Genomic DNA, 12,911 nt, shown 5'->3' with positions numbered 1-12,911 from the left:
CATGGTATGGTATGGTATGGTATGGTATGGTATGGTATGGCATGGCATGGCATGGCATTGTATGGTATGGTATGGTATGGTATGGTATGGCATGGTATGGTATGGTATGGTATGAAACTACAGATAGATTGCCTGTTTTGCAACTTTCTCCTCCTACTTGCACCTTGTAAAAATCACACATCAATACCTACTTGTAAAAAGAAATTTGAACACCCCTTACTCAAACTTTTCCTGACATACTTGACCTCTTTTTGTTCAGGTAGAGCCAGTAGATTTTTCTCTTCCTCTTTTTTAAACCTGGGAAGCAAATGTTTCTTGGCTGTCATGAATCTGTGAATATTTAATGCTAAATGTATTTTTCAAACGTAAAAATCTTTCACAGACCAGTTTTATTTGCCACTGAGTTTTCTACAGGGAATGCTCGGTTCACTCAAAATTCTAGGTTACGAGTACCATCATTTCTAGTAATAGTAATATTCTGTTGAAGCCCATTTTTGAGCAAAGTCTTATTTTCATTATTACATTTTAAGTAAATGTAATATTATCATTGTTATTATTATTATTATTATTACTATTATTGTTGTTGTTGTTTGTTTATTGCTATTTTTGTCATTTCAGCACACATTGCTAGGTGTTGATCTTTGGGTTCAAGCCTTTGAAGTTCAGGTTCAGGTCTAGAGTGCTTTCTCGAACATAATTCAACACAAATGGTGACATTTAGCACATAAAATAACCACTGTCAAACTATTGTGGACAATGTTGACATTTTTCAATGTTAAACCAAATTGTCAATTTAAAGCCAACAAATCAGACATTTTAGTACTTTTGTGAGAGGAATGTGACTATTGTCTAATTTGTTGAACAATGTTTCGTGCAACCATAGTTGCTATTTACAACAATACAGCGTTTCAGAAGGAGGCTCATCATTTTATTCAAGTGTTGTAGCTTCGTTTTGGCCATTTATCCTCTATCATCCAGACCAGTTCGTGTACACACACTGACCAGAAAACAAAACTAACAGGGAAAGTACGAGTAACCAAAAACATACCAGTTTAAATTAGTCTGTATGATGTTCATTTCACTCTGGAAAAAAAAGAAAATACATCTCAACAATCTTCTCCTAACATTTGGAGTAAAGAGACAACACACACAAGTGTTACATACATATAGCTTTAAATTTATGACAGAAGAAGCAAGTTAGTTCATGTTATTGTCTGGCCAGGGGTGTTAAAGAAGGCTGCATATGGTACAAGGTGTCATTTGTTCATCGGATCTAAAGAGAAACATGTTATAAAACTATTTCTCACAAACACTGGGTAATAGTGCAGTTTAGGTCTTTGTCCCTGTCATGAACACGGCACTGGTGACAGAAATGGCCTGAGCGTACTGCCACATGCAGCAAGACTATATACGAACCACACATGCACTTGTGCTGTGTAATGACAAGGGTGATTCTGCAAAGTAACACAAGCCAGTATTCACCTTTGGTGTTGTCTGATACCACCTGGCAGGTGAAGGACGCAGGACAACACTTTTAATCTGATGAGAGTGTGTGTGGGTGCTTCTCTTACCCATCAGTGTTGAAGAGTGACACTCGGTTGAGGGGCATCAATTTGACATGTGGCATGATGGCTGACAGATCTGAGTAATTTGCACTCGTGTAGGAGGGAAACAAAACCAATCGAACTTCTAGCTTGTCAATGGTTCATGTGTTCAGAACTGATTTATTTTTGCCAAAATTAGGTCTGGAAAGCATTTTCTGAGAGATCAACATGAAACTGAAATCTGAAGTTTTCCCCTTTTCGGGTTATTTATTTATTTATTTTTCAGAAATGTGTAAAAGTGATAGTCTGAACCTGTTTTGATAAATAATTAGATAATATGTAAATCTTTTGCTGAGCCCGCCCCCTGTCCCTTAGCGCCTCAAGCAATTTGAATCAAGCGCTGCTAAGAATTAACCATTAGCATGAATATCCACTTTTAAGTACAAACAAAGAGTGTGTGCCAGTTTGTGGAAGAACCAACACTGAGAAGCGGTTTTGAACTGTTTGCAATGCTGCAAATAAACGGCGAATCATGGAGCAGCGACAACTGTCTTTATAGCCATAAAAATACAGATTTCACAAAAGCCTACTTCTACTCAAAGACAGACAAAAGCGAAGAAAAGCCAATAGACTAAATCTTCCGAAAGCCCCTAAACATGTATTTCAAGGAAGGATCTCAGCATTCCATTTAAATGGATGTCAAACAAATGCAGAGTTGGCGATATTTCTTAAAGATAGAAAAGTCTTTGCAAAATATGTATGAAAAAACAGCATAACGTGCGAATAATAGCTGGAATTGTAGTGGTGTACTGTCACGTTACTTCCAGCTGGGTCACGGAAGCAGGAAGAGGGGCTCAAAGGTGCAATACACATTTCCTCCTCTAGGTGGTGTCGTCTGTGAAAAAAAAACTGGATTTCTGCTTTAAAGTCGATGACATGTTTCTGTATGCTTGAGCACAGAGCACTGGTATAGCCAATTCTAATTAGTTTTAAATTAAAAATACTTTAGGTCAAAGGCTATGCTGCTTTTGCCTCGTATATCTGATCTTATGCTCTAGTTTTATAAATCAAAACAATGCCTAAACACAAACCAACCTCTAGTCAAGATATTTAATGTATCCATTTGATCTATGTTGGTTCTTCAAGACACACATGTGGTTGTGTAAAAATACAAATGCAATTTAGACATGAAAAAAAGAAATTTCATTCCAAAGGTTTCTGTAAATGTTTTTAGAGAATGTTCAAACCAGAGTAGTCCTAACAATAAAACATTGTCTTTTGGGCTTGCCCGGTATGTCAAATTGGACACCTGGCTGCATTTTATCACAAATCATTAGGACTTTAACATCTGCCTAAACAGAATGCCACTGAATGCGTGTGGTGAGCTAAGCTGAACAGGAGATTAATGAAATGACGGACTGAAAAAAAAACTTTAAACAGGCAGGAACATTCTAAAATATTTCCAAAAACATATTTATTTCTCCAGAAAATGTTTGTTCATCATAAGAAATTAAGGTTATCAAACTCTTTTTAGCTGTGTGGAAAAGGAGGGGGGAAAGACCCCGAATGCACTTTTTGTGCCAACAATATTAATTTACTTCCTGGTGTAACTGAAATCATGCTTACTCTGTAATCTGGATACATTTAGACTCCTACTAAAGATATGGCAGATTTTTATAAATCTTTCTGGATCATTCATCACTGAAGACCAAGGTCACTGAAAAACTTTTTTTAAACTTGTTATTTTTGAAATATGATCAAGTCATTCTGTGTTTAACATGCAGGCAGCGCGTGAAAATAGAACCCTCGTTTCCTGCATTAGCCACCGATGATAACTAGATGAAGCGCTCAGATTAGAAAAGCTAGTCAGCTCTACATGACATTGAAAGTCAGCTTTCATGGACTCATCCATCTTGGCTCGTGACGGGGAAAGCTGTTGCTGGTTTAGCATCCAGGAAACAGCAGAAAACATTTTAACTAGCTGAAGCAAACCATTAGCATTAGCAATGCTACTAAATAGCAGAACCCCTCTAGGCTTGTGGGATTTGTGGAAATTAAACATCAATGTCTGCTCCCTGCTCCTCTGACTCACTTCTACTTTCTGAAACAGGAGCACAAGAACTTTACTTCCACTGAGATCGACTCACAAGGCATTCATTCGTATTACTAGACCACTGCTAATGTGTTGAAAAATCAAGTAAACTTGGTCTCAACGCTACTCAGTCACAATTAAATCATTTGCCCTTACCGTTCATAAACTTTTTAGCTCCTCATCCATAAAATGCCACAGGTCCCTTTTTTCACCTGAAACCAAACGAATTATCCTGATATTATTAAGCTTTCCCCTCCTTCAGCCGTCCCTTCCTGTTAACGGCTTCAGCTTGTGTTAATACTGATCTATTATTTAAATGATGTCTCCAAAGTACACGCAGTACTCTGCTCCCTCTGCTGTTAGATCTGACTCTGGGTCAGCTCCTCCATCCAAACCTGCTCCACTTACAAATGCAACAGGAATAAATCAATCGCACTTCGGTTGTAAGAAGAAGAAAAAATGAATCTGCTTGATTATCAGTTTGAGTATTAATCGCATGCAGCATGCCCCGTTGTATTAATTTTTTGCTTTGATGTTTATGTTAAATAACTTTTTATATTCGTGCTGTTTAAACATGATTTAACACCTACTTTCTTGTATTACTCCTCGATATTCTGCTGTGAAAGACATCAGCAGTTTCTCTGTTTCACCTTGTTTCAACAACTCTTCCTTTAAAATCATACAAGTCGATACGATTGATTACATAACATTGGCTTTTACTCTTGAGCTGGTTTGATAAGATCTGGCTGCTTTGCTTTTTGTATGGCTCTTTAGACATTTCTTTAGTTTTGAATTAGCACTGTAGAAATAAACAGCACAGTTTTTTTTACCCTGCAGGGCAATTAGAAGGATCAGGTGTAGAAACCGGTCGTAGAAATATGTTTTAAACAATTTAAACAATAAGCACAGATTGTTCCTGAGTTTAGATCTGACTACCAGCTCCACGTGGACACAAATGTCCATCTTAGCAGACATGGTTTTAAAAAAGTCATTCATAGGATATATTGTTTACTCAAAGTCAAACAATGATGTATTGCTTTTATCTAACAAAATGATGTACGTACTTTAAAGTAATGAACCGAAGGACTGAATTTGTCCAACCTCTTTTGTTTTGATGCCTAGTGCTTACCAGCTTCTGTGGTGTACTTTAGTCAAAACGTCAAACTTTTTAACCCAAACGGTCGAGTAAAGTTATAGGTGTCTGTAGCTGAGTTACGGTTTGGTTATTTTTATGATAACCATTTAGAAACAATTTTCACACATCATGGAACGTTGGAGTGAGAGCTCGATAGTCAGATTGGTGCTGTGGCTGGTGCTGAACTGGTCTGTCATGGCGAAGACAGAACCGAGCTGGAAGGCGAAGCTCTCGATTTACCTGTTGATCTACTTTCCAACCCTCACTTATGGTCACAAGCTTTCGGTAGCGACCGTGAGAATGAGGCAAGCAGCTGAAATGAAGTGGGTTCAGGCATCTAGTTAGGATGCCTCCTGGACGCCTCCTTGGTGAGGGTTTCCAGGCACGTCCAACCAGGAGGAGACCCAAAGTAAGACCCAGGACGCGCTGGAGGGAGTACACATTCTCACACACAACTGACAATGGGTGTCCAAACATTTGGGAGCCCCAACACATCGGGAGGCAGCGCCCTGTGCCAGAGCGTCGGTTTACGACTGCCACCGAATTCTGACCTTTACCCTCTTGCCATTTAACCTTCCCCTCACCCCATCCTAACCTTAACCCTCTTGCGCATGCAAAACCTTGTTTCTAGTTGTATCATCCCTCTCAAACACGGTTAAGGGGAAATTTAGAGCGAGAAACAGGGCTAATGTTAGGATGGGGGTGAGGGGAAGGTACAAAATATTAAATTGAAATTTTATTGAAATTGAATTGAATTGAAAATAGCAAGAGGTTCGAGTTTAAATGCCCCAACACATCAGAAACAAATGCTTGGTCAGCCAGTGTCATTTTTTGACGCTTCAGGTGTGAGAAGGGGTTGTCTGGCCTGGGAATGCTTTAGGATTTCCCCAGAGGAGCTGGCTCAAGTGGCTGGGGAGAGGGAAGTCCGGACCTCCCTGCTTAGGCAGCTGCCCTTCGACCCAACCTCGAAGCAGAGTAAAATAGATGGGTGGACATTTTGAAGTGAACACAATATTATGAATTTAACAAAACCAGCAGTTTATTCGAATGGCCAATGGCTTCCATTATATTAACACGGTCTCCAGTTGTAGCCATAAAAACAAATCTCTACTTTTAAACTAGTTTTGCTTGTAGCTACCATGCTGACTCCTAACCCAGTCATGGAAACTGACCTTTCAAATGTTCCCTCCAATGTTCTGACTAGAAACACAAACATAAGGGTAAATGAAAGATATTCTTATGCTGCTAAGGTGTTGCTGGGAAATGATTCATCCAAAGGTTGGTTAATCACTTTCTCTGCCATCCTCACTTGTTCCTACATTCACTACAGAAACTAATGGCCACCATTAGCTGGATTGTACTTTTGTCTTTGGAGTTAGTACATGACATCTAAATTAGAACCTAAATGCCATTGACAAGATAATCCATAATCATTCTATTGCATTCCAAATCTGCAAAACATTATGATGAATTGGGAGTGTGGCATGAAATTAAAGCTTTTTTGGCCCAGTTCAACTCGTCTAAATCAACAGGAAATGTCAATAAACAGTGGTATGATTTTCTGAAGTAAAGACAAAGACTTTAAACTAGTAAATGACATCAAATCCACATGCAGTTATTGGCAACAACAGTTTGGTTTATGGTGAGGTGAAACTATACAAATAAAAGACTGCTTAGAGAAAAACAAAAACCTGATGCTTTAGGTCATGTTGAATTCTCTGTCTGCAGTGAGGCAATGGAATAATGCACAAATGTTTATTCAAGTCAAAGTGAAACAAGCAAACTCTCTTTGAAAAATAGCTTTTTCCCAGTGTGCATTATTTGGTATGTGACCAAAGTTCATAGATTCGGTTAGTGTAAATCTGTAATAAGATGTCAGAGTTCAGGAAGTGTCTTTTGAAACGATGCAATCTCTTGAAAAAATAGAAATCCTTGCTTCATGCTTTGCGTCTGGTTTAGTCCACACTTGCTGTTCTGTGCAATGTTCTTTACCTGTTTCCAGAAATACTTCTATTACCACCAATTTGAGGGGAAAAGTGCTAAAACAGGATCTGGAGAGGAGCAGCATTGGAAATGCTTTGACCTTGTATACAAACCATGGCAACGTATTTGTCCCGTTAGGGGTTTAGACAGATTTCCTTCTCTTCATGAGCTGGTGACTGTCTGTAAAACTGTGAAGGCCGGGAGATACAGAGCTGATGGGCGAAGGTAGGAAGCTATTTTTCAAGGTGCTCGGTGAGATCTCCTCGATCTTATAGGAAACTGAGTGAAAGTACTGGTTAGGGTTCAGTTGGGAGCTGAAGGAGTTCTGGTGGGAAAAGGCACAACCCAGGCCTCCAATCCCCCCTCTAGAGCTGCCGTAGTCTTGCAAGTGGTAATGCATGCATGAGCACACTGACTGCAGATCAGTCACCTCCGCCCTGAATGGCTCACGTCGCCTTCGCCCCCGCTGCAGAGATTCGTCCTGTGTGTGGAGGATCATGCTGTTACGATTACCAGCAAGTGAAGCGCGCTCTTCGGCATCTCGCCGTTCATCTTCACTGTTCATAGTCAGGAAACGGAGGACCACGAGGTTAAGGAATGCTCCGATAACTGTTAGACCCACCAGGATATACATGAAACTAAAGGCCACATACAGGGGCTTCTTCTGGAGGGCCCGGTTCTTTTGAAGGGCCACAAAGTCCCCAAAGCCTATAGTTGTTAATGTGATGAAGCAGTAATAGTAGGACTGGAAGAAGCTCCAGTCCTCATAGTGGGAGAAGGCAGCAGCACCAATACACAACGTGCCAATGCAGGAGAAAAAGCCCACTGTCACCATGTTCTCCATGGACACGTCCGTGATGCTCATGCCGCAGCACTTCTTGATGCGTTTCAGGAGGTATTTGACAAAAGTGTTCATTCTCTCTCCCAGACTTTGGAACATGACCAGAGTCAGAGGGATTCCAAGGACGGCATAAAACATGCAGAAAGCCTTCCCTGCATCGGTCCCTGGGGCTGCGTGTCCATAGCCTGTAAAGAAACAGCAGAAATTAGCATTTCTTAGCCAAACTGTTGCCGTCAGCTTTAGTTTACAAACAAGATCAAACATGAAATCTCTCCAAGAGTCTATGAGTGTTGCCAGAAGAGGTACTGAATGCCACAGAAATGTGTCTGCTCAGTAATCTTATTTAAAGGTAAGGGCATCCCATTAGTCCAAATTTTTGGTTGAGGAAAAGGAGTTTGGAAAAGAGTCAGTGAAGCTTTTAGCTTAATTAGACTACATTTAGACCACAAGCTGCTGACTCACAACAATGCTTTTGAAACTCAACTATTGGGGCTAATAATCTGATTCATACACTCAGTTTGACTCAGTTGACAAATTTGGATCTCTTAAGCGAAGATTATAGTAAAATGAAGCCCACTAATATAGGTTAGGACCTAAATCTTGAGTATCTCTTATAACACAGCCCCTAGCTGTATTAAAAGCCCAATTCAATGCCAAGAAATACCCACTCTCAGTTGGCAGTGTGTCACTTTATGAACTGCTCTCTACAGGAAAACGTGAAGAACAGCTGTCTTAAAAAAATCTACATATGTTTTGGATAAGCTTTGTGTTTTTATTCTCGTTTTCTGCTTCTGGTATTTACCATTTGGTAATCCACCTACTTAAATACTACATTTTAGTCGTTTCTTTGCATAATAGCAAGACTACTAAGCGTTGGCTTCAGTCTCCCCAAAAATCCCAAGCCTCCCTAAAATATAACCGTTCTCGTACTTTTTTACATTACTTATCCTATGCATTATATATCAAATGAGAACCACGGAGTCACTGTAGTAGTTAGTCAGCTAGCCAAAGACACGCTGGGGTCTGATCAGCCCTAGCTGGATCATCTGGAAGAGGGTGTGTGATGTTGAAAGATCCAAAACACCAAATGACTCCAGGATCATCACAGATGATGTCCAGGAGCATCGCCTGTATACAAGAGTGTGTGTATCAAGGGCGTGGGTTTGGCATCGACGCAGGTGACGTGTCCTTACCAATATCCAGCAATGATCAAATAGTCACCACCAATAATTGGACCGCCTCCGCTAAAAAACAACAAGCCATTCAATGTCTCGTTACCCTAGAGGTGCAGAAAGGGTGAAATGATGTTCTCTCCTCGAGTCCTACCTCCATCATGCATATGGCCAGTCACGGGAGACTCACGTGAGACAAACTGGGCCGGTTGTTAGCAGCGCCAAAGCTCGTAGGAAAATGTTCCAGTTGTATGCAAGACTCCTGTGTCTGCAAAGCGATGTGAGTAACACATGGGGCCAAAAGCGAGGGAGTGTACCCAAGAGTCCTGAGAGGATGATGCTAACTGTATATAAACCAGAGGCGTGGACTCGAGTCACATGACATGGACTTGAGTCATTATTTTAATGACTTCTTCCTTGACTTGATAAAATCTACACTCAACAAAAATATAAACGCAACACCTTTGTTTCTGCTCCGATTTTTCATGAGATGGACTTAAAGATCTAAAATTCATTCCAGATACACAATATTACCATTTCTCTCAAACATTGTTCACAAATCAGTCTAAATGTGGGATAGTGAGCACTTCTGCTTTGCTGAGATAATCCATCCTACCTCACAGGTCTGCCACATCAAGATGCTGATCTGACATCATGAGTAGTGCACAGGTGTACCTTATACAGCCCACAATAAAAGGCCACCCTGGAATGTGCAGTTTTTTGCTTTATTGGGGTCTGGGGACTCAGAACTGGTCAGTATCTGGTGTGACCACCATTTACCTCATGCAGTGCAACACATCTTCTTCGCATAGAGCTTATCAGATTGTCAGTTGTGGCCTGTGGAATGTTGGTCCACTCCTCTTCAATGGCTGTGCGAAGTTGTTGGATATTAGTGGGAACTGGTACACGCTGACGTATACGCCGGTCAAGCACATCCCAAACATGTTCAACGGGTGACATGTCCGGGGAGCATGCTGGCCATGCAAGAACTGGGACATTTTCAGCTTCCAAGAATTGTGTCCAGATCCTTGCAACATGGGGCCGTGCATTATCTTGCTGAAACATGAGGCGATGTTCATGGATGTACGGCACAACAATGGGCCTCAGGATCTCATCACGGTATCTCTGTGCATTCAAAATGCCATCAATAAAATGCACCTGTGTTCTTCGTCCATAGCAGATGCCTGCCCATACTATAACCCCACCACCACCATGAGCCACTCGATCCACAACATTGACATCAGCAAAGCGCTCACCCACACAACGCCACACATGCTGTCTGTCATCTTCCCTGAACCATGTAAACCGAGATTCATCCGTGAAGAGAACACCTCTCCAACGTGCCAGACAACATCAAATGTGAGCATTTGCCCACTCAAGTCTGTTACGGCGATGAGCTGGAGTCAGGTCAAGACCCCGATGAGGACGACGAGCATGCAGTTGAGCTTCCCTGAGACGGTTTCTGACAGGTTGTGCAGACATTTTTTGGTTATGCAAACCAATTGTTTCAGCAGCTGTCTGAGTGGTTGGTCTCAGACGACCTTGGAGGTGAACCTGCTGGATGTGGAGGTCCTGGGCTGGTGTGGGTACACGTCGTCTGCGGTTGGATGTACTGCCATATTCTCTGAAACGCCTTTGGAGACAGCTTATGGTGGAGAAATGAACATTCAATGCATGAGCAACAGATCTGGTTGACATTCCTGCTGCCAGCATGCCAATTGCACGCTCCCTCAATGCTTGTGGCATCTGTGCCATTTTGCTGTGAGACAAAACTGCACATTCCAGGGTGGCCTTTTATTGTGGGCAGTCTAAGGTACACCTGTGCACTACTCATAATGTCGGATCAGCATCTTGATGTGGCACACCTGTGAGGTGGGATGGATTATCTCAGCAAAGCAGAAGTGCTCACTATCCCACATTTAGACTGATTTGTGAACAACGTTTGAGAGAAATGGTGATATTGTGTATCTGGAATGAATTTTAGATCTTTAAGTCCATCTCATGAAAAATCGGAGCAGAAACAAAGGTGTTGCGTTTATATTTTTGTTGAGTGTATAAAGACTTACGACTTGACTTGGACTTGAATGCTAATGACTTGCGACTTGAATCGACTTGTATCTGTTGACTTGATGATGACTTGAGCATATTTGATATTTTAGCACAAAAGTGGCCCGACATGGACACAAATCATGAATCATTCTTCGTTCTGGGTTTGATCTTGTACTGCTAAATGCAGCAGCTCTTTGTTTATAATCAGTTTCAGTTGCACTTTCTGCTCGTTTGAGCAAATAAATGAAGCTTTAAGAAGCTTACTAATTTATTTATGGAATCTATTTATTATCATTGTCATTAAATAGAAGTTGGACAGATGACTTGATTATGACTTGAAAATTCATAGTTAATTACTTGGACTTGACTTGGACTTCCATATCACTGACTTTGGACTTGGACTGGGTTGTCGTTCACTTGGACTTGATTCGAGACTTGACTGAAAAGATGTGTGACTTACTTGTGACTTGATCACATCTCTGATAAAAGCTACACATGAAGCGAGGACGACGGCCATCAACTCAAGAGGCTCTTTAATTAACACCACCGTCACTTCCCATTACAGCAGCCAAGTTCCCCAGCAACCAGCACACACACTTCCAGTCATCACAATAAAAGCGCTGAATACCACATCCTGTCTGACTGTATTAATCAAAATAAGAGTCTCACAAAGGTAGTTTACATGCTTCCCCCTAAAAAATATCATCAGAGCTACTGATGATTTACCTTTCTCTGAGCGAGAAATAGAGCTAACTTTGTTAGAAGATGCTGAGAGAGAAATCTGCAGCCTTGTGCAAAAATGTTATCAGCCCAGAGAGGCAGTTCATCATCTAAAACCTGACACATGAAATAAACAGAAAACTGTTTTTTCAATTTAAAAAATGTTGACTAATACAATCATTTACTTTTACAACAAGACTAAAACTAAACACAATTTGTAAAAAACTTTAGCTTCCACCAGAGGGCAGAGAACATGTGTACGATTCAATAAAGCAGGTTTTTGAGGAAAAAAAACTAATCTTATCATAATTATTAAAAAGAAAGAGCTCTTGCAAACTTAGGAATATTGGTTAATTATTGTTAAAATGTTGGTGACACACAACAGCTTTCCTTTAAGGATAGAGAAAACAACACAAATCTCCGCCAATGGTTTGTTGACTTCGAGTTTGTTAACAACTAGAAGCAGGACTGCAAAATAGTTCAAATGTAGTTTCTTTTGTTTATTGTTTATTTGAAATTATAATCTGCTGTTTAGCCTGTTTATGATTGATGACAAAATTTCACTCCTTCATTCTAATTCCTTCCTACAACCCAGGGGGATAAGCCCCCCTTGTATTTCAACCCTAGTGACGCCCCTGCTGCTAAGCGCATTTGCCTGTTTAACTGTGTTTTAGATGTGCTCAGCTCTGTTTTGAGCTTTTGTCCTTCATGTTTGTTTCCCTCCCTCTTCCTGTTCATTATAACAAGGTAATGTTAAACCAAGCGACTACTCTTCTCAGACTTAAAATAGGAAGATTTTATTAGTTCAATCAAACTATGATTCTCTGCCAAAATACATTAAAACTGTGTGTGCATGCCAAAAGAGAAAGACTGAGATCCAGAGCAAAGTCCATAAAGTACAGAGGTTAGTTTAGCTCCCTTCCAGGAAAAAAGTACTGTTTGAAACTTGGCCAGGGTTTATTAATGAGACGTTTGCAACGCAATCTTTGTTTTGTGTGATTTCTTCAGGTATTCCAACTGGATGACTGAAGAATTCAAAGCAAGTTACGGACTTTAATTTGGGAATATGATGACACATACAACAACGCCCTCATCTCAAGCTTCTCTGTCCTCATTTGAGCTGCAACTATCAAGCATTTTGGTTTAGGCAAAAAAAAAAGTGTCAGTTTAACTTGTTTTACGTAGTTTTACTTTAAGTCTGCTATGACAAATTATGACACAATTAGCACCACAATTTTACTGTGATTACAATTTTTATTGTTGTTTTTCACATCTTTAACATAGAAACCTCAATAATCCCTACGGCTTGTGTGGTCCAACTTTCTGTGGAAATCTGACAAGCACCCAAAAAATTATCGCAATAAAGTTTTCATTT

At 40.4% G+C, this 12,911-nt stretch overlaps 2 protein-coding genes across 2 annotated transcripts in view; one reads left to right on the top strand and one right to left on the bottom strand.

The window, feature by feature from the left end:
• Nucleotides 1–12,911, top strand: part of LOC139073049 (uncharacterized) — a 725,027-nt gene that overhangs the window by 693,419 nt on the left and 18,697 nt on the right. The window lies entirely within an intron of this gene.
• kcnk9 (potassium channel, subfamily K, member 9) overlaps nt 907–12,911 on the bottom strand; it is a 63,392-nt gene continuing 51,387 nt past the window's right edge. Inside the window, exon 2 of the mRNA XM_015977242.3 lies at nt 907–7,780. Within this exon, the coding sequence (XP_015832728.1) occupies nt 6,897–7,780 (884 nt within the window). The 3' untranslated portion in view covers nt 907–6,896. The remainder of the gene's footprint in view (nt 7,781–12,911) is intronic.

The sequence above is a fragment of the Nothobranchius furzeri genome, chromosome 11 (genome assembly GCF_043380555.1).
Source record: "Nothobranchius furzeri strain GRZ-AD chromosome 11, NfurGRZ-RIMD1, whole genome shotgun sequence".
Taxonomy (NCBI): Eukaryota; Metazoa; Chordata; class Actinopteri; order Cyprinodontiformes; family Nothobranchiidae; genus Nothobranchius; species Nothobranchius furzeri.
This window is presented reverse-complemented; position numbering and strand designations above follow the sequence as displayed.